The sequence below is a fragment of the Callionymus lyra genome, chromosome 6 (assembly GCF_982586985.1).
Source record: "Callionymus lyra chromosome 6, fCalLyr1.hap1.1, whole genome shotgun sequence".
Taxonomy (NCBI): Eukaryota; Metazoa; Chordata; class Actinopteri; order Syngnathiformes; family Callionymidae; genus Callionymus; species Callionymus lyra.
The window spans coordinates 23,746,555-23,770,213 of NC_141823.1; the positions used below are offsets into that span (position 1 = coordinate 23,746,555).

Here is a 23,659-nt window from a genome sequence, read left to right on the forward strand (position 1 = left end):
GGATGCACTAGAATACAGCCAAGTAGCATCAGCTACATACAAGTTAATCTGCTACGAACAAGAGCAATTCCTTTTGTCGAGGCTTGAATGCTTTTATTATAACTATGAAAATATTCACAACAAGTAGTCGGTAATCTTGAATTTTGGATGAGCTAAACCTTAAGGAAAAAATTACAACACAGTTTAGGGCAAAAGTTTGGTCTAGTTAGTACGGTTTGTATCAGAGTCATTACCAAGAATCAGAACCCATCCCTTATCATAGACCTAAAGGAGGCTCAAGTTCTACTCCAAGTTCATTTCCTCTCCCGTAAAGAATCAACAGACCTGTCGTTGCGTGTCTGCCTTTGCCATCTAAACTCAGAAGCTAGCAGCTCTACATCTCTTCCTTCAACTCTTCTGTCTTCTACCACCACACTAGTCCTATCAGTGGTTTCAGGAGCTACCACCCTCATGTTCAAAGCCTTCAAATATAAAGAAGAAAGTGAACGTTAGACCCATAAGCTAAACGAAAACCTCTACTAAGAAGTACCGTCTAGAGCGGAGAAGCAGGTCAGAAGGTCACATGATACACACAAAGTGAGCTCTAATTAACATCACTAGGCTTTACGTTTGTTAAACATTGGTGACCCAGATTCCACCGAACTGCTTTTGTGCTGTGACCTTGAATTTAAACTTGCCAAAGATACCAACAGGTGCCACATATGAAGTCTGCCCAGTATAACCCGTCCAAATCAAGCTCGCCGCTCCAGTTTCATCTGCATTGTTTGGTTTGAAGTTCTCGGTCAAGGAGGCTGAACGTCAACTCAGAACAGGTGAGCAGACGCTCTGGGAACACAGCAATTTGTGTGCAAATTTAAACTTTGGTATCTGGGCCACAATGATCTCCTGTTTAATGGAAAACCGGTACTAGGAACAGAACAATGCATCTTCAGGATGATTTAGCCTTTAATGCAAAAGACACAGACTCACAGTAGAAGACATCACCTGAACACTGCTGCTAAAGTTTTATATTAGCAACATGTGACATTAGAAAACTGATTGATAAGCATGTTTTAATACTAATAATAACTATTTCCTCTACAGAAGTGGACCTGCGACCTTCAACCTTTTTTAAGTGTTTATCGTCAAATTAAAACTCACTTGGAGCCACAAAATGTTCTGACTGCTAAACTTAAGAAGACAGATTAGTAGTTAGAGTAGTTTATCGAAGAAAATGTAATTTAATTTCATTAAAATAATGTTGTCACTCTGTAAACCGAAAACTCATAGCACCAAAATAATGTATAAATCTGACAACAAACCAACACTGGCACTTGTAAATCAACTAAAATCAATCAAAACTACAAGATTCAGGTGTGTTTAAAGATACTGTGTATATATATATATATATATATATATATATATATATCTACAGTATCATAAACTCTAATTGACAAGGTAAACTGAATAGTTTTTATATTCATATGATAATTATCCATTACTATCTACAGGTTTGCATATATGCTTGTATTTAATAACATGACATAAAAAAAAGTAATAAACACATAATTCAAGGATATCCAATGCTGACACTATATGACCCAGTTCACCATGATCTTGAATTCAACAGAACGTGCAGAAATGTTATTAATATTAGTCAGATGTTGCTTCATCCATGTAAAACTGTTCATTGGTACTGATGACCGTTGCTACATGTGTAATTGGATTTTAACAAAACACCATTTTAAAGAATTTTGTTGATACATATACATTTTCAATGTACGACATAATTTCTATTCGAGTCAGTGTCTCTTCATTTATTGTGTTACTTATTGTGCTTAACTAAGAAAAAAAAAGATTTTAAGTCAAGTGACAAATTATTATTCAATTATTTCCTTTACCCCTCTTACATGGATTACATTAATATGTCTTTTTGTTGTAAAAAGCTATTCTAAAAACACAATAAATACTTTTTGTAGAATTTTACGATATAAATGCCCAAATTCAAGGTTATTTCCCTGGTTAATTTAACTTCCTGCCACTAACATTGCCCTTCAACCACATGCGAGAGCGAAACAATCCGCCTCTGTTTGGTGCAGAACGATACAGTAAAAACTCCAGGAAATGAAGAATATGGGTCAAAGCTGAAGGATGAGCCAGTCATGACACGCTGAGTCAGCGGTCAGCTGGTGTCTGCCAAGTCCAGCCCTGAGGACGCGAGGACAGGAGGAGCGACAGACTGAAAATGGAGAGATGAAGTGACAAGACTGATGATGTTGCAGAGTAGAGCGAGAGAGTGTGACAAACATTCTGTGTTTCTTGATCTTTGTGTAATATGTCCTTTATAGCAACTCTCAACAGTTCTTATTAATGAATCCTAAGAGCTGCATATTTGTAAACAAATGAACCTCATCGGTGAATTTATGAATACGAATTTAACACAATTAATACATGGATGAGTTATATACTCTTTAAAAACATTTATCTTGAAATGAACAATTACAATAATTAAGTTTTTTTTAAACTGCTAGTTATCGTCACTACAAGAGTTTCTAAATGGAACACACACGTGGATTGAGAAAAAAAAACTTCTTAGACATTTTCAATTCAGTTTCTGTGTCAGAGAAGCAAGTTTGAACTTTCTTACCGACGACCTGGATGATCTCAGCGAGAAGAACTCCATCCGTCACATCGGTCTGAAGGTCCTTGATGAGACGCTTGTGTCCAGATTTAGCAAGGTAGTGGTTGGCCCAGTCCGTGTAGATCTGCGGTCAGACACAAACGTGGTGCTCAGAGACGATCCAACAAAAAAAAAAAGAAAAAGATTGACTTGACGGTACAATCCCATCAGTACCGGCTCGCTCAACTCCCCAAAACACTTGAAAAAGTACAAAAGCTCTAAATGATTGAGGCAAATTTACGAGTCTAATAAAATAACAACATGGTTGAATGAGAGCAGAGTGGCTCTCTTTCTTTTGTTGGGGCTGCGATCTGGCATATATCCGCGTGGTATTCAAATTTGGGCCATTGTGCTCCGCCAGGGCATTCATCTCGGGGCGCACGGCGGCTGCTTTCAATGGGCCTTTGCTGACATCACTCTCTGGGGACAGAAAAGACCCTTCACCGCCGGCAGGGAGGAGGGGAAGTGGGCAGAGCCAGCGCTGAATAATCTCAATCGTGTCATAATTAGCTGCCAAAAATCCTGCTTCATTTACAAACAACTTTTACCGCAAAGTTATTAGGATTTGTGTCATCAATACTGGAGACAAATTCTTCTTTATTCTTTACTAGATGGTTTGACATTTTCGTTGATGGAACCAGTACATACTTTCTTGTGCAGGCCTGGTGGTGGTTGAACTAGTTACATCACTTCTTAAGTTCATCCAGACTTCGCTCATATTTCTCCGTTTTATTTGTAAGAAGTCCCACGTCTTACAGCTGATGTCAGACTGACCTTAATTCAAGTCTTACACATGGACATAGTCAGTAAATAAAACGGTTAAAATATTGTGTGTAACCAGAGGAATATTTATCTTTAATCATCATCTTTAATCATCATCAAACATCATTATTTACCCAGTTGTGGTGATTCTAAACAATTATTCTTTGTATTTGGCTATTTTAAAATGCGAGAAAATCTAAACTAAAGTTGTTTTTTGTCAGGATATTGTCCTAATTTTAGACCAAATGTTTAGAACCTACCCAAAAAGAGGAATGTTTTCACCTGTGTTAGTTCTATAAATACTGGATAATGTATCTTTTGTTTCCGTCTCTTCCTGAAACAAGATTTTAAAGCCCATCTTCAGTTGCGGCCATCTTGAAAATGCAGTCCTCCTGAGATGTGACATTTGGACAGTTAGAATGATGTCTGGATGATACAACCCCCTTTTAGTTGAGGCTATGGCAGCTAATATTTGCTCACATGTCAGTCAACCACCTCCTTAATTACGCTTATTCAGGAAAAAACTGTAAAAATGTAATGTAATGCATCTTAAAAAAGTTGTGTGTGGACTTTTATGTCATCTGTCAGGAGACATTGGACATCTTCGATGGGATTTGCCTCCGTTGTGATCTGTTAGTTTTCCTAGACTTCTATGATTGCTATTGTAACTGCTGATCAACAAAGCAATGTGGGTGGTTGGTTCAATTCCCGCTCAGGGACTCAGGACTTGTTTAGTAATTGAGTAATTTTAGTTGAACTCTTTGCTAACAAATAGGTCTAAACTAACTAAATCCTGTGTTTACTCCAGTTAGTCCCATCAATAACTTTCTAACTGCCATCAAGCGAGCACCAAATCCAACCTGCCTCCAGTCAAGACTGAACAGAACCTGTAATCTTCTCTCATCTGCAGCACATCTTTAAGTGGGCCTGGCTCTGACAACCTTCTCCGAGGATGAAACGCAAACAGAACATGCACACCGACGCATGACACCGGCGTGACCTTTGAGTCTCTACTGTAAACAGAGCGGTGGGTTTTCCTGCGACGCTGCTGCTCATCAGATGAATCACGGCTCCTGTGATGGTTTACAACAGGTGAGAGGACTTCAAAGACGGCCTGCATGAACACGCTTGCACGCTTTTACGAGAGAACCAGACCACACATTACACTCAGGTTGTGTTTAAAACCACAAAGGATTCTATAATAAGACACAGTGACGGAAAAAAAAATCCTTCCAGCTGCAACATCAGACTTTTCAATTGACACACTCGCAGCACACAAGTTCAGTCATCAGAGGCTATTGTGAGCAGAGCTTTGAAGTCGTTTCCTCAGCAGGTAAATTGAGGGGTCGGGGTGTAATTATAAGCTGGGCCAAAATAGGCTGCTGTCAATCAAAGATGACGGATCTACAATGAGGTCAAAAGTAACAGCCCGGGGAGAGTTTGAGGAGAATAAGGAAGGAAGAGAAAGAAAAGTATTTTCCACAAAGGATCTCATGTGAAATGTTGATCAAAATGTTTATAATGATTATTTCCCTCAATGTAGAAGTGGGACAATGCTACACTTTTGTGTATACTATTAATAAAAACATTACCTTGTTTTATCCTGTCAATTGGAGTGTTTAACGAGAAAGGTTGAGACATTAAAAGAGAGCTAAAACAAATAAGAAATAAAGAAGAAAATTCATAGTTATTTTTGTTATTACCATTGCTGAAACCATCTGTCTTGTGACTCACTGTTGTCTTTTCTTCTGTCACACTAACACAAGATAAGGTTGCAAATGTTTGTTTTTTTAATTACATGACAGAAAAGAAAATGATATTGGGGTTGCATTAGACTTCTTTAAATAATTTCACTGCACAGTTTATTAAAATTCATCGTCAACAACGGCATGCTATAGTATTTGATTCATGGATTAAATTATATTTTATGGCTGCAATAACATCAATGACAACCTGAAAGCAGTCGGAATGATTTGGGAGGTTCATGGTCATTAGATGTCAACAGTTTTAAAATATATTTTGATCTAATTCTTGGGCATGGTGCAAATACAGAAACTGGTCTTCTATACCCACTTATGGCAGGATTTTGTATTAAAGAGTCGACTCAACAGGATGATGAGGAGCAGATTCCTGTGCAGAGATGTTTGTTGAATGGAGTTGATGATAAATACAGAGAACACTCAGATCTGCCACCTTATTTAATCAATCAATTAAAGTCAAAGAGGATTTGTCCATTCATGTCACTACATCACAATATTAAGAAAGTAATTAGAGATTCACATGATAGTAAAAGCTGTTCAGCAAATGAACTGCTTCTTTGTTGGCAGGAGATTTTAGTGAATATATGGACATGAACGTGATCTAGGAGACCATTTGAGAGTCTTTACACTAAGAGTGTTCAAAATATACAGAGCAGAACTAAGTTAAGCACCGATTCTGCCAGCAGGGATGTAGTTACCCTCAGTGACTCACCTTTCTTCATGTTAATTACACTAAACTGATACAATTAATTAATTCCCACTTTATACCATGAACATGTAGGGCCGCTTTAATTCAGACACAATAAATCATATCAAATCTTTCTCTAAAAATCATCCAAAAAGTTGCTTCCACAAAGCAGACATGATCAAAGTCAGTCCAGCGAAAAATGTACTTTTTTAAGTATCAAGAATGATCTTGTGAAGGTGAAACATGCACTTAACATTTTGAACGTGTTAATCAAAAAACACTTTGTCTCTTTAATTTAAAATATAAAAGCTGCATTTAAAACATTTATATGTCGAAAGGAAGATCGTGCAAGAAAGTTTATTTTCATTACCAGCTTTGATATTAAATGATAAATGCCACGTAAAGGTTTGCTGCATTTGTAGACATAAAAAGTGCAACATTTCCCCCAATGAGGGAACAATTAATTAATTTTATATTACAGCTATTACAATAGCTATAAAAAAATGATACATTTCATTTAAAACATATCCATGCCTAAATGGTTAGCAAGTCGACAACTAGAAAAGGGACGATCCCATCTGACAGTCAACTGATAAAGAATATATGATTTGTTTATATAATATGAAATTAACTACCAATACTTATCAATCACTTTTAGTTATAACTATGAAAGAAGGGTTCCATTGATGTGTCAGAGACGTAATGATAGTGGATTTATGTGGATATTCAAGCATTTGTTTTAATTCAAACCTATGTTTGCATGTGTCAAGATTATAATAACTTAATATCAGTCGTAAAACGGTGAATCATTGACCACAGAGTGGAGTGTAAGATGTAGTAAACAAGCAATACAATCAAAATATTGATGTCTATATTTCACAGCTGAAAGTGAAGACAAAAACAAACTATTCAAGAGTCAATACAGAGTAAAAGTGGGAAATCCCACAATTCCCTGCTTTTCCAAGCCTGCATTGCAGTCTTTTTTAGGAGGTGTGAATACTTGTTAATGAAAGGCACATTCCTTTGGTCATGAAGGCAACACGACACCGGCTGATTCATATGCATGAATGAGGTGTATTTTTGTTTTGCTAAAAACAACTGAGGTACTACCAATTTAAACATTGTTGAACTAACAAAAAACTGGTTGAAGATCCTCTTGAAGTTAAAATTAAACTGATGTCAGCATATTCCAGCGGTTAGAGCAGATCTTGACATCAGTTACTCAATGAATTAAATATAAAATCAAATGTATGTTTTATGAATATAAAACTTATAGAGCTATTTTAAAGTTGAATATTGTGAAGTGTTTCTTCATTTTTCTTGGTGGCAATGCACCAGACTTTTAGCTCATACTAGAAAGCCTTTCCTCCTGGAATTGTTTACCAATATGGACCCCGTGACTGACACATGGTGGGTCTGTCAAATCAAAGATGAGTCAATCATTCAGACAGCTGCATCGTTCTTGTCCTCACACAAACACTTGCTGAGTCACCAGGCTGCTGTGCGATGCTCATGACGCACACAAGCCTACCCTTCAGCGCCGTGTTGGTCCTGGCAACAAGAGCCCAGCGGCAGTCCTTCAGATGAAGGGGAATCCAGAGAAGAGAGGGTGTTTTGGGTGCGATTGCTCAGCTGCAGATGGAGCTGCGTAAGTTTAGCAAATGTCACGACACGTTGTGACGGAGGCTGATAATAGAGGAGGAGGAACAGACTTGCTTTGTACTGCCCTCAGTACACAAGCGAGAGAGTGGATCTGTTAAACTCTCGTACGACTGAGTTTAATCGCTTCTCTCTTTGGTCTCACTCTGACACAAACCTGGGAAGTCTTTCAGCAAACACTGCAGGGACGCTGCAGCAAACACATGCAGCATCGTTGCAGTCAAAACACAGAAGAAGATAAAACCTGAACAAACTAGATTAAGGAAAAACTAATCTAATTCAGTTAAACAACCACAACACCAGTGATATAACTTATTACGATGTGATATATTCCACTTTAATGAAATTCAGTAGAACATGTATCACAAGATGACAAGGACACCAATATAGATTCAATGGTTTATGACTTTACTTCATTACTTATTAAAATATTTATCTAGTTAATGAATGAAGTAAATATAAATGATGCAATTTATTTTTTCTTTCCTTTCGTTCATCGTGTTTTAGCTGAAACTGTATTGTGTGTTGGTGCTTATTCATAGTCTAATAAGAAAGTAGAATGTCCATGAAATGTGTATTGATAGCAACACCTGAGGCTCTTCATTCAAATCCCATAATAATCCAATGCGGATGACTCTTACACAAGCAATAAAACTGTGTCCATTAAAACTAAGTGCCCGAAGAAGATAAAACAAAATCTGAAATCAAAACTTAGGCCAGTAGCTTACGTTGAACTTGTTACCTCCACCATGGAGACTTATTTTCTTGTCTTGCTGTTAGCCAAAACCATGAATGAAGTTCAATGGAATATTCATGTGATGCAGAATAACCGTTTCTTTCTCTTGCGTGCTGTGTGTTATGCAAGTCAGTTCCGGATCACTTCTGCCACCTGCTGTCCCATTTAACTTATAACATCACACAATTAGGAAATATTTCTTTTTAAATCACAATAGTGCCTTGACAGAGGTACGCACTCTCTGAGTGCTTTTCTAGTAATATTTTGATATGACAGAAAATGATAAATTCAGTGAAATCTAACTGGTTTTCAAATAAATTAAAGTCATACTTTGAAAAATAACATCAGTTAAAAAGATATATTGACGTATTACACCAGGGCTCGTCCATCCAATAAGATAAATCCCTGACATGCTGACATTTGAGAAACCCATTAAGTTGATAGACATGGTTGTTATTGCATTCAGGGTTGAGTAAGCGACCTGAAAGTGCACTAAACACACTATTACGCACTAATCTTTTAACCTGAGCGAGAAGCATGAAGGGAACACAGCAGGAGAAAAGTGCACGCTCTCACGAGAGCCTTTCATTTCTGTGCCCAGACCCAAACATCTCCTGATGTAATCCAGGTAATAGCAGCAACACCAAAGCATCTCTCTTTCATCTAACTTTCCAAGTCATGCCACACATTTCATCATCGATCAGGTACAGATAACTGTCCACAATTCTCATCCCTCACGATCCTCCACAAGCCAGGATTAAAATGTATTCTGGGTATTTATCTCTTAACGTTTGTGTACTTCCAACTCATTTAACTGCATCAGTGGACAAAGAGAAAAAAGTTTAAATCGGGACTAAAATGCAAGATTCAGAACAAAAAAACAATCATTTTTCTAAAACGATTCCTCACCAGTTTGTAGTGGTCACAAGAAAAGCGACTGACGCTCCTTGACGGGACCCTGAGGCCCCCAGTCTCTTCCATGTGAGGCTCACACCTGACCGGAGATGTCCAAAGGTGTAAGAGACAAGAATGCTGGCGACTGATAGAGGCGCTGTTTGAGCAGGAGAAGGTGGAGAGAATATTTATAGCCTGCTCTCACGTCTCCTGAAGAGCTCCAGGAGCCGGGCTGCTGGTGTAAACACGCGCTCGATCTTGTTCAAAGTGAGGCCTCAGACCCTCTGACATGCTTGAAACCTCCCTCTCTCTGGGTGTCACTCACTTTGGCTGAGTCAGACCCCCTGAGTCAGTTGGCCTGTGCTCCAATATGGGCCAACGCCAGCTCCGAAAATCCTTGAAAGTAAACTTTCTAGAGCCGCAGTGCTAAAAAAAGATGTCAAAGCTCGACATGTAAACGTCATCCTTGCGTTTGGTCTGAACAGACATTGAATACAGATACAACATTTTTTTTATTTTTCTTTATCAAAGACATGAATGATATTGTCCATGTCCATATAAGGAGCGAGGATTGGCAAGAACCTTACGATATGATAAACTTCATAATATCACAATTAAAAAAAAACTTTCTAATCAATTAAATCAAAACTATTTTAATTCATTTTTTTATTGATTTTTTTTTAAAGAGTCAAATGCATTCTCACTGTACCAACACACACACACACACACACACATATATATATTTATATAAATATATTTTATTTATGCTTCCAAGCGTGTGGATTATTTTATTGGCGTCATCAGCTCACAACACCATCTAGTAGAGAAAGTCACATTTTGCCTCCAACGTGGCGAGAATATTCCTTTTTTATTTTTTGCAAAAGATCATTGATAAAGTGGTAAGAGATGAAATATCAATATATTAACACAGGTCACAGTTTTGCAGTATCCTTTCACACCTCAACAACATATGCCTTCAAAACCCTCTCTTTTTGGGATATTTTTTTATATTATTATTTGTCCAGTCCTGGAGTTTAACGTACCACTCCTTGCATAATCTGGATTAACAAAGACATTGTTTCCTTAAGTGACGTCACAGAAAGAAAACTTTTGCAGAAAGTGAAATTTCTGTTCTTCTGTTATAAAGGACATTTTTAGGACAGGAATACATTTAATATTTTTAAATTAAAGTCCGCATTATGAGTCAAATGGAGTGAAATCCTTGATGTGTAACCATAGTAACAATTATTTGATCCATGATAAATAAGAAAATTCCAAAAAATAGACTCTTCCTTCTTCTACTTAGCAAAATACTTGCACTGTTTTTTTGACATAACTGTTCTCAAGTTTAGAGGGTAATCAAAACCTCATAAAGTGACTGTTACAGACCAGTGAGCAGACTAATGGCGCTGAAGATTTAATGTAACAACACGTGAGATCACTTCCTGCAAGGAAATATAAAACGCTAATGAAATAAATGAAATCATTTCTTTCGGAAATGATCCCAAGCTGTTGTCTCGAGCTGATGCGGAGCCTGGAGGTGACATGTGGTTGAACATCCCCTCTGACCCAGCTGGGTCACACGCAGCAGATGGTTGGTGGCGAATGATGGATGAACGGCTGCATCTCACTCAAACAACAGTCACGGCAGAAGGATGTGGGGAGAGATTGGTCGATGTCATGTATTCAATTGCTGAATAAAACAGCACTTATTATATTCCAAACTCCATTGTCGACAAACGCTCTCACTTGTCTTTGGAGGACTTAAGTCTCGTGAGGCTGAGCAGCTCACGTGACAGTTTGAGTTGGATCAATACTGGTATTCAAATATGGAGTGTAATAAAAAAACATATATTCAAGATACTCTACAGTGCCACCGGTGGTAGACAAGGGGTACTATACGTTCAATAAACAAGACACTATTTACGAACATTTATCGTAAAGTTAAATGTAAAGCAGCAAAAAAAGAAACAACCAAATTAATACTTAAATGTGATCATGAACATTATCCATAGTTAAAAATAAACACAATACAGCTGAGAACATGTGAGATATCTATATATTCAAGATAAAACTAATATTCTTTAAGATAATAAATCTAAATCGGAAAATTAGATTTTTCAGGTTAGGGAAAAAATAATTAAAATCATTTTTAATGTTATAATAATACTTTATGAATCATATTGGTGAAACATATTTATATTAAATTAAATATTCTTTAATTTTGCCATTAGTCGAGATCTTGCTTATGAGGGCCAAACATGAGCAGTCAAGAGGCCTCATCTGCTCCACAAGCCACGCTATAGATGTGCCTAACCAAGAGAAAAGCCTAGTTTACAAAAATAAATTTGGTAATAACACATTTATAATAATTACGCAAGTACAAACTATAATTATCTTTGTTCAGATGATCATTCTTTCTTAAGCAGCAGAACTAATTTTGGATGAAACATGATTCACGAGCACAGCTGAACACAAATGATGGAAAGAGACTTAACTCCGTCATCAGCCACTCTGCTCCCCTTGGTTCTCAGTTGTCCCCGCCGCCTTCTCAAGTGGCTTCGACCCACAAAACGCAGCAGCCGACCAGATCTAAATGAGCCCTCGCTGGATGCACCCCCTCTTGGCTCTCAAAGACATGTGGCCCCACCAGGCTCTTGGAAGACTAAATGACTTGGCATGAAGTTTTAGGGCTGGGGAAACATCCATCAGACGCAGCGAGCGCTCTTGTGTGGTGCTCCCCACATGAAATCTGACTTGAAAATCACTACCCAAGGATAGACAGCCCACAACCTCAAACCTGCCACATTGTCACCCAGTAATAAATGTTCTCATAACGGCTACTCGCTACTTTGATAACATCTCCAGACTAAGGATCAACTGAGAAATCCTAGCAAAGAGACTCTGAGGATTCGGTTATAAAACAGTCCAGATCAACTCTCATAACCTCACAGAAGTCAAGTGCTTACAAAACATTCACTTGCACAGCACGATCACGCTCAGAAATGTGATGATTCCTGTTCACATTTCAGTTTGGAGCATTATTGAAATCATGGGATTTGACAGATTTAAAGTCTGTTCAGCCAAATAATTGCAATTATTCTATAATACTGTATTTATAGAAAAATGTTGATACTAGGACACAGAAAAGATTACATTCAGGATCCTATAGACTCCACACTGACATTGACCTCTATGGACTTTCTTCAGTTTCTACTGGGTTGTGCAAGCAGGTTCGGGAACACTTCTGCCACCTGCTGTCCCATTGAGATCATTTGAAATAGTCTTTTAATAACATCAGTGACATTTCTTCCCTTCACAATCTTTGGACCGTGTCCAATTTTTTTTAAAGTCCCACACCGTCCAGCTAGAAACTGTATTTGTTTGTGATCCATAAAGACAAACTCAATCTGTTGTTGAGCCCCTTGGCTATATCACAGGTTACAAGTTTTTCTTCTTGAGGTGCCTACTTGCCTCGGACAAAATATCACACCCCTGATGCACTCCTGCCTCCTATCGCCATATAAATCCGATAAAACCTCCTAAAATTCTTGTAAAAATTTTGTAAAGCACAAGTTGTGTTCTGATAAATAAAATAATCTTGTGGTGACAGAAATTTAATTTTGTTTTGCCTGTGATGTGTAAGAACAGCTTTTTGTTAAAATGTTGTTTCTCAGGGAAATAATGTGAAGTAATAAACAGAAATGAGAGGATATAACAGGATGCACAATCTTTAGTGGTGCACCAGCATTAAATATAATCAATTTATTTCAGGAGGAGGCAGGAATGGGAGGATAAAATAAATGAAGATTTTTTTATTTACACTCAGCAGGTCATGTGTTGACATTACGAAGCGCGTCAATAAAAGAATCAATGGACAAGTCATAAAGGAGTGCAGGATATTGACGTACGACGCCCGTCATTCTAATTTCAAGGAGAGCGCACGTGTAAATCCTGGTCTCACACTCACGGTGACCCGATGGCCCACCAGGCTCCTGCCAGCGTGTAATTAAACTAGCCGCCTTATCAGCTCATCTCTAGACTGTGGTAATAACCTTCTCTGCTTCCATCTCCTCTTCCTCCGCTCACCGCAGATCTAGATAAAAGCCGGAGATCGACAGCGAGAGAGCGGGATAAAAGAAACGCCCAGAACTCAACACGGCGCCTACTAGGGAAACCTTTTTTTTCTTATTAAATTGTACCGTTCCCGCTCTTATCACAAGCATCAGCACACACTTTGTTGTCATTTATTGGCACCACATGACCTCCCTGCACCTGACCTGCCCTGCTTTATCACACGGCTGCAGATCCTGTTGAATATTTACCACCCTCGTTGTATTTTAGCCGCGGATGACAGAATGCAACAAAGAAGAAGCAAATAAAAGCCACAAACGATAAGTTTAAGTCCTTTGAGGGATAATTGGTCCGAGCTGACATCGCTGTTTTTATGTAACGGATCAAAAGTGTGACTTAGTGGAGATGTACGTGCTCAGAGACAGAAGAAAGTGTCAAGATTGATTCTGAAAATGCCATTTCTGATGTTAAATCAGCTCATTGAAACATCACACGTGTGGTTGTCAACACAAACCAGACTCATAATATTTGAAGAATATGATGATTCAATCTCGTATACTTGGACAGACAAAATCAATGTGTCTCTTCCACCTACCAGTTTCATTGAGAAGTTGTTACTCTCCCAGCTGCACAGCATCAAACTCATGTTGCTTCCTGCAGCAGGCAACTGTCTCACAGTGAGAGGGATCGCCTCCATCCCAGCCGGACCCAAAAACCTGCCATTTGAACTCGTAACGTAAACAGGATGGCCCCCTGTGATAGTCACCCCAAGATTGAAGGTAAAACTATACAATCCCGAGCAATAAAAAAAGCCCAAAAATGATCCACAAAGTAGGTTTCAGCTCCCAGCAAAGTGCACCTTCCAAATGATTCTCAAGCCCTGACAGGTCTCTGGGTGCCTGAGGGGCAAGATCTCCGAGCCTCCGGCTTCTCTCCTCCCACTGTTGAATACGGAGGAGGGAAAAATAAACGCAAAGCTCGAGGAGCTCTGTGGTCTCTGCTTCCCCTCAGCTTGAAAGCCAAACCAAATGCAGGGAGAGATGAGAAGGAGGAGTGGATCCCCTACTGCCCTCCATTACTCCCCCCACACTCGGACGCCCACGGCAACACATTGTGCTATTGCTTTTCAATGGACCACTGGTCAGAAGGGCAGGGAAAGTAAAGAGAAAGGGACAGAGCTCTTAACCTTCAACTGCCCCTCCCCCGGGAGACCTTAAATAACAAAAAAAGTGGAGTAACGGGACAAAAAGAGGAGATCAGCACTTCCTTGATAACATAGTGAGTGAATAAAAAAGGAAGCCACGAAGAGTCAACACTCGTTTTATTATTCCTCTAACCAGATCTGCTTTTAAAAAAAACGGGGGGAAAAAAAATGTCCTTTTATTTTCTAGAACTCTTCTGCTCTCTGATCAGCCGTCACCCACAACACACCAGTCAGCAGCTGCATGTGTATTTCTGGTCCTGCACAACACACACTTATGTATCCGTGTGTGCAACCAGGATGCCCTCCGATTGTGCCTGACCTCTCCACTGCGCACAAACACACACACGCCACCACCGACCACAAATTACAAGCTGTATTTAAATTTTGGGAAGGACCCAAGATTCTGAGAAAGTTCCCACACGAGGGGGCCGCTTGATCACTTCCAGCAGGAGAAACAACATAAGAAAGCATCAAGAAACAACAGTCATCCATGAATTCATCCTCCCACAGTCAGTATGTCACAGATGAAGACAGAATTTTTTGCTGTTTGACAAACAATGACGATGTCATTCAGCATCTCGGACCCTTCTGCAAACACGACAGCTGACCCATGTAACAGTAAAACAACATAGGGAGGAAAACAGCTTCTTCTCTTTTGAAAACATACACTATTGATCAATATTATATCCATCAGTTAACTTCTGGACATGAAAAACTATAACATGACATGTGTTCCGTCTAAAAACAGGAACGTATTTAAATGGAATTTTAGGTTTTATAAACATTTAGTTTCAATTGGATTATGAATTTTTTGAAAGTTCTTTACCTTCATGGCTTCTATATGCTGCAGCTGCTAAAAACTAAGGCAGCCCTTAAGGTCAAACTTTGGAAAACTATACTTGGAAAAAATAAATTGTTTAACTAAACACATCAGATTTCATTAGACTTAAGTGGTGATGTTATGACTCTAGATGTCTGCCGGTGGTTCAGTAGAAGACGAGGCACGTTTGTGAGCGAGTAGGTTTGTGTCTCACTGATGCCACACTTTTTTAAATTAGATTCCATGGTGCTTGATAATATAAATGTTTTTTAACAATATATTTTAAATATTTATAAAATGACACCTTCTACAGGGGAATGCACTTCCTTGGTGTTTTTTTTTTGTTTTTTTTAATCTTTTTTTTGTTGTTTAGACCTCAAATACTATACTCTTATGAGAGGTTTAGAGAGACAGAACAACTTTATAACAGTAGAAACTTTACAATGGGTAATTGCATGTTTATGCATGCAAGTTGTGGCATTGTTTGATGTTAGAAGTAATGAAAATGTCATTGATGTTTATTTTTCTTCAGATTCAGGAATGGGATCGTTCTTCTTTGTTAATGTCAGCTTTCAATGTGAATGTATCTAAATAAAATGTATAATTAGGAGGAAAATTGGTGTGACATCCAAGTGTCTGATGAAAGTAAAAACTGTAAGAGAAAAAGTAAAATCAAGAATTCCTTTTTTTATTAGAGCCCAGCCAATAGAAAGTTCATCCTTTGAATGGAATGACAGGTAAAATGCTGAACCACTGTTGCTGGCATTTATCTATAGACTTCTAAAATCCATAATGTTAATTACGTTCCAAAAGTCACCACCTGCACCTACAATTCTGCATCCCCATGAGCACAGATTTCAAAGCTTTCATGAGAAAAGTTTCATTTCCCCCAATTCAAAGTAAACCTGCTACTATTATTATATATGGATTGTATCGATCTCTCAGCATCCCATCCCTAATCCAAGAAGTCGTCACCACTGCTAACCAGCATTGATTTAATGACTTGACAAGAGAGAATATGTCGACATTCAGCTTCCATGTTTAACAGTTTTAGTACAAACCTCCTACAAGCTCATTATGTGAAGTCACAGTCAATGGAGTGAGTCTGCTTCCTTTCAGAGTTCCAGATAAACCCTAGTGCTTCTGGAACAAAAGGGGGTAACCCCGGCAAGGAGGCTCTTTTGTCAAAAGGGGACCCCCCTCACCCCTTTACTCTACAGGAAGGTTGGAGTGATGATAAGGGGGTTGGGGCGCCCTGCTGCCAGGCTGCATCATTCTCGGGGAGGACAGGGGTGTGGGGAGCATATGGGCTGGTCAGGGTTGGGCCGTGGAAGTAATCTGACCACTGCTGCCTTTATTGACTTCTTCTCTGATGACACATTTGTCGAGTCTCAATTTCCAGTTGATGAGAATGTTTAAAAAGTTGATTTCAAATTAAACAATTTTTTCAAAGACAATTAAACGATACATCTTAATAAAATTGTATAATTTACTCAGTTTTGTACACAATTTCCATCTGTATTAATATAGAAATTATTTATCATTATCATTTATCTTTTTAATAGAATATGTATTTTCGAATTAAGTCTTCTATAAATGTCCCTTAAAAGCTAATATTTAGGTGGTTTTCATCTGGATTTAGGAAGCATTTGAAAGATCCATTATCTGGATGGGATCTAGACACTGCCGTTTCTGAACAAAAAAAACTTAAAATGTAAAAAACGCAGCATGAAAATAAGTTTTTTATGAAGTCCTTGACTAAAGTATACACTGTCTCCCTGCTGGACATGTTATATAGATTGAATCAGTTGCCTTCATCCAGGAAGTGGAGGAGAAACCGACACCAGCAGCTCTGCTTTAGTCATGTTGTAGATCCACCATCTCTGCTGGGGTGGCCCGGGACAGGGCCCTCTGGGGAGGGTGACTTCAGCCCTGATGACCTCCACCTCCTGCTCTCGCAGCACCTCCTGCTTCCAGACTGAGATGGAGCTGATTGCGTTAGTCTGAGCTGCTGGATTCCCCAGCGGACGCCACTCACAACGACCCGTTTGTCTGCAGAGAAGATTTTGTCTGTCACAGCTAACGCGTGGAAAGTGGAGTCGGAGAGACTGTGCCGGGGTTAGGGCACCTTGAGGGGGGATCAATGAAAGGATGTGGACCTGGGAGAAGCAGATGCTTAGTCCTCATTAACGCACGCATGTCTGCAGCCATGACTTCACACAGGAAGGAGAGGGGGTCCACCGACAGGAAGTGCAATTTGATCGAGACGCATTAGCCAATGATGAGGTCATTTTGGCTGGAGCCCACTGAGACTTCCATTGATGAATTTCAACCTTCATCAGAGTTCTTACAGTAATATATGCACATACATGTGAACACTTCCTGGAATACATGTCGTCACCAGACTAGAAAATAAAAAGTAAAATTGACAAAAGGACCTAAAATTTGGAACATATCTTACTTAGTAGGTGATAGATGTGATTTAATTTGGACATATTTTTGGTCTTTTGCATCCATATTGCCCCTTTATCTTGACCTGATCAAGTTGCTCTCTACCATAAAACCTTCACCAAGAGGTCAGAAGCCGTGGTTTAAGAGGCACACTTGCACATAAAGTGCCTCTTTGCCTTTTCCATCATCATAATATCTGTGGCTCTACACTAAGATAATCAAATTTCAAGTTGTACTGAATCATGACAGAGGATTTCCACATGTCTTGCATTGCCTTGTTATCAGTGTGTAATGATGACGACCTGATGTGCACTTGGACTCTTTGAGGTGAAAACCCAACTCTCCTGACTCATTCATGTCTTCCTCTCCAAGATGCAGTAAGTCCCTCATCATGACCATGTTTTAAAGCTACTTCTTGTTCTAAGTTCTCCCCTGTCTGAAAACTCAGCGAATGAGAGTTTACGAGTCCATTATGACGTAATAATGGTCTTCATTCCTCCAACCAGCTGTAATTAAGCCCTGCTTTGTTTATACAATGAGTCCCTTGAAGGTGGAGACTTCCAGGATTGATGACGTGTGGTGACCCAGAGTGGGCTTGGTTATGGTAAACAAGATTCAATCTCTAAGTGTTTTCAGTGGGCGTGGGTTAAGATAATTTCTAATGTAAATATTTAAATAATAAGAGAGTTTTGTTTAAACAGACACATACTGATTATACAATAGAGTCCAACATCTTTTTAAGACACACTTAAATAAACACAGGTTTCCTTTAATGGTCTATTCAGGTCCTTACTAGAGCAGTACCCTTTATTTAATTTAAATTAACCATGACTGATCAACACTGACCGCCTGAGATTATTACATTTCAAATGTGACTTTGCTGCAAACTAATCAAGCGCTGGTTCTATTAACCAAGTGTGTTATTATTATAGATTTTTATGTAATTAAAATGTTGCTTCTTGCATTTTACAGTCAACACATAAAGTCTTTATAAGACAATTTTCTCAGGGAAACGACCACAAAAGCAATCCCTGTTACTGGGACAGGAAAACTCTTATTGACCAGAAGATTGTGAAATTTATAACAATTACAACTACTCAAATCATAAGACGTTCGTGAGCTGCTCTTCAGAGCGTGTCCACTCACAATGACACACTAAAACAGCCATTAAATCTAATTTTAACTTCAGACCCTCCTACAGGCACATACGTGTGCGTGTGGCCCTTTGTCGACGTAACAATATGAACAAGAACAGTATATCACCCACCATAAATCAGACGCAGCTGGAAGGGAAGAACACATTAGCACTTAAATGTAGCGGCAGGGTGGTTCACTTCACTCCTACCTGCTGTAAAACCTCCCTATTGTCTTGTTGTGAAGAGGAAAGGAGGAGAGAAAAAGTCTTCCAAGGATTTAAGAGAGTGATTTATTAGGATTATTCAAAGTTGGAAGGAAGATTTTTGCCGATAGTTTCATTCAACTCAAAAAGTTTCAGGTAATCTTGTGTAACACCACCATTGCATTCTATTACTGTATCATAATCATTTAACACCAGTGACAAGATTCAAGACACTGAGAATAATTAGCTACAATTACTGCTGGACCAGAGCTGGAAATGCTCCTCGACAGCATCAGTTTTGACTCACACAATATCACTGAATGAAAGTGATGCTCATCGCAGAAGGGCCAGCGAAAGAGCAAGAAGAAGATGATTCAGAATGACTGTCCGTCAGTGAGGACATTTTTTGTGACATTTAGACATTAAAAATGTACAAATAGTATAGTAAATGAGAATTTTAAACAACAACAAACACAACAAAATCAACAACTAGATTATTTAGATGTTATAGAATATATATATAGGGCAGAACCACATCATAATTTGTCATATAAATACATTAATTCATATACACAATAGATGATTGCTTTGATATTATTTCAAATGAGCTCTTCAATTGTAAACATTGGCGACCACTGTGGAGAACCTGTGAGGTTCCACGTGATCATCAAAGTCCTGCGGTGGAGATTCCACTTATTTCCAATATGACTAAAGTACAGAGAATACTTTAAGATTCAAGTTGAGAAAAAAGGAATTCACTAAAATAGTTTTTTGAGCCTCAACGACTTTCACAACAGTTTGCAGTTAAACTGTTCTAACACTTTAAGTGAGGATCAAATCTAAATAGTCTCATAACAAAATAAATGTAAAAAAAAGATTTACATTACATGATCGAACTGTGTAATAAATCTTGTGAGATGTGTTCCATGGATCAATTCTTCAGCAATATGATGATAACGACTCACAAGCGTGTTTGTTCGTTCAGTTCATGATATGAAAACTATCATCAAGGAGTAAGCATTGCCAGAGAGTAGATGTAGATGTGGAGGCACTAACTATGATGATGATTTAACACGAAGATAAGACGTTGTCTTCTGCAGAATAAAACTGGCTGAAGAAATTAATTGTGTTCAGCTGCCACTGCAAGGTTATCAACTGAAGAAATAATGTGTTCTACACCAGTGATGTTTTCAGTCTTTTGGAATAATGAGGATTAATGTTACAACCCTTTGGCCACATTGCACTTTATTTATATATCAAAATATTATAATTTCACAATGGTGAACTGCTAAAAAACCAACCCTATCATTCCCCTTCAACTCCCACCATGCACTTCAACATTTGAGGCCATTCTCTCCTTGGTAACTAAAATGTATAATAGTAGATTAATAAATTAAATCTGGAGTTTAATCCAATCAAACATTTCAAATATATTTTTTTTATCTTGAACATACTGACATGTTATCTATCTATCCATCTATCTATCAAACCCATTACGGTATGAAATATGAGAATAAACGGGTATGTCCTACATTATGTCATGACTCTTACTGAAATTAAGTAAATTATTGTTTATTCCGGAATTTATCTCTGCATATTTGGCTTTATTTTACCAAACCACTGTGATGAGGACGACCTTGTGTGCCAAGATCCACCGCCAGGGGGCAGCAGAGCACCTGGACTATGTTTGAGGCGAGTTCAAAATTCCACTCACACGTTTCCATACCTCCGCCTTCACACCATTTGTCTACTGTCACATATCGTAGACGCAAACAGTTCCAAGTGCAGACAAACACATTCACACTTGAACCTGATGTCACACCACAGATTACTTTAGCTTGTAAGTTTTGTGTCAACCAGGTCACCGCAGTCATACACCTGCAGCTCCTGTTGATTTAACCAGATGTCATTTTACACATACAGTACATTTTATTTTAATCCATTATTCAGACCAACAGCAGTTGATGCAAAATCGTGATCTACGTCACAGCTACAACAAAAATAAGTGGTCTAATGATGATCAAATGATTATGTCATACAAATGGTTCTTTGAGCAACTGTCACTCTTTAATCCAGTCCAGTTGTGTCGCACATACAAACCAGGCATTATCTGCAATATCTTCACAAACACACTGTCGCTGAGTCAGGCCAGATGACGTTTTATTTGTAAATATTTTCACCTCGGTCGTACCATGGTCATTATGTTGTTGAACTTCTAAACAATCATCAGGCATCATGTTTGAATCAGGATTTTGCTTCTCTGCAACTTTTAAATGATCTTTCATAAAACACAACTACTGGTGTAGTGGCTCCAGCTTTACTCCGGTTTCCTCCCACAAAAACACATCGATTGAGTACTCTTACACTGTCCATAACCGTGTTGTTTATATCCGTGTGGCTTGTGACCCATTTAGGATGTCCCCTGCATCTCACCCTAGGCAGCTGGGATAGACTTCAGCCCCCCTTACCAAAAAAAAAAAAAAAATATTTAAACAATAGTAAGAATGTAAAACATGCACAAAAAAAGCACAAAAGCCTTGCATGAGAGATGCGGGCTAATAATATATATATATATGTATATATATATATATACATATATATATATATATATATACATTTGCCTCCTGTATGAATATCAACTTTAGCTTCCAAAGTGAATGACAAATTTTACATTCAGAAGATATTATAACGGTAGTTAATAGTTCGGATGAGTTTTGAATAATTTTAGTTAATAAATTAACATGGAAAATAAATGGAAAATAAAACATTACTACTACTACTACTATTACTGTTAACCATTGTTTTTTTTTAGTTCTGGATAAATGTATCATTATTTATTTGATTAATGTTATTGTATTATTATTACATTCTGATTATTATTTAATTCGTTTTTACAATGTTTATTCTTTTGATAATTATTATTTATTTATTGTTATTATTATTGTGTTTGTTATTTTTAACACTTTTATACGTCTTAATTCAATTTAACTTGTGAACTGCTTTGACTATTAAAATGTCCACAGTGTGAGAAGAATAAAGGAGTATCAACTAATAAGTCACCTGTGAGGACAGTCATTGATCTACTAGTGTAATCGGTTGAGAAGAGAGAAGGAGATGAGGAGTGGAAATTACGACGAACGTATCAAAAGGGATCAAGATGTAAAGTTGACACTATCCATGAACATATGAAGTTCATCTCTGCTGCTCATGAGCAAGGTCAAGGGTGCACCCAGCTGAGGATGAAGACGCTGCCTCATCAGCACCCCGGGGAGACGGGCGAGAGAGCGGGAAGGACAATGAGAGAAAGTCATGTAAAATAGGTCAGAGAGAAAACGTGATTAACCATCACAGAACTGACACCATCGCTGGACACGTGCCGTGTCCGACAGCGTGCGCCCCCTTCTTCTCCTGCAGCGCTCATCATCATCACCATCACAGCAGATCTGCCTCCTTCAGCAGAGCGTCGCTCGTGGAGGGATGGATGGTGCACACACTCCGACACACACAAACATGCACCTCTTTCAAGCCTTACAAGGCTTTGCAGCGATCCTTGCCTTGGGTTGCTAAGCGCACGCAGCAAAACAGCCGTCCGGATCTCCTCACACATGCTCCCTCCATCCCACTGTTGCTGTTCCGTCAACGTCTCCATAAACACACTTGCTATTCTGAAACACTCAATTTTGACACAATACATCAATATATATGTATTTCTGGCTCAATATGAAGGGGTCATGTCAATATTCATGCACCCAACAGCCCCGATCTTGCTTAAAGAACTACTACATTCTATTAGTGTATCATAATCATTTAACACCAGTGACAAGATTCAAGACACTGAGAATAATTAGCTACAATTACTGCTGGACCAGAGCTGGAAATGCTCCTCGACAGCGTCAGTTCTGACTCACGCATCATCACTGAATGAAAGTGATGCACATCGCAGAAGGGCCAGTGGAAGAGCAGGAAGAAGATGATCCAGAATGACTGTCGGTCAGTGAGGGAATGCTTTGTGACATTTAGACATTTAAAGTTTACAAAATGTCAAAGAAAAACTATAAATCTTCAATTCCCTTCTTTTTAAAACTGAAAATGTCAGAAGTCATGTTGTTGTTTTAGGCAACAGATTAATGACCATAGATGTACATCCAGGAAGACAGTTGTTATATTATCTGCTATATTTCTCTAAAAAGTTTCTTGAAAAAAAAGTATGACTAAAGATCCTGACCTGAGTGTTCTTGGCGTCCGGGGCGATACCTTTGGAAGCTGCTGAGGATGAGCCGGGGGTCTTGAGCGGTGGCAGAGCTAGAGCTGAGGGTCTGCTGTGAACCTGAGGGATGGGCAGAGCGCTGTGCACTGGTTTAGGGAGTCCTGACTTCATTTTGGACACAGCCAGGATCGCTGGCATCTTCCACCTGACGCCCCCCAACCACTAGACTCTCCTCCTCATGCCCGAGAAGAATCCGACGTGTTTACAGATGAAAGATCTTCCATCAGCGAGTCCACTTGACGGGGCTGAAGTCATTTGTTTAATCGCTGTCGATCTTGGCTCCTCCTGCTTCTGATCTCAGCAGGAGGGCGAGCTGAGCTCCCCAAAACGCACAGGAGGGTTTAAT

General features: G+C 38.7%; 1 protein-coding gene across 2 annotated transcripts in view; it reads right to left on the bottom strand.

The window, feature by feature from the left end:
* The window catches only part of nav2a (neuron navigator 2a), an 88,056-nt gene extending 64,599 nt beyond the window's left edge, over positions 1 to 23,457 (bottom strand). Inside the window, exons 1-2 of one of the 2 annotated variants that reach the window (XM_087794329.1) lie at positions 23,272 to 23,457; positions 2,627 to 2,744 (exon numbers count right to left, since the gene is read on the bottom strand). In XM_087794329.1, coding sequence (XP_087650455.1) covers positions 2,627 to 2,744; positions 23,272 to 23,451 — 298 coding nt within the window. In that variant the 5' untranslated portion in view covers positions 23,452 to 23,457. Of the gene's footprint in view, positions 1 to 2,626; positions 2,804 to 23,271 lie in introns of those variants that run through there. The other variant, XM_087794327.1, reaches the window with a different exon arrangement.
* Between the last annotated feature and the right edge of the window lie 202 nt (positions 23,458 to 23,659).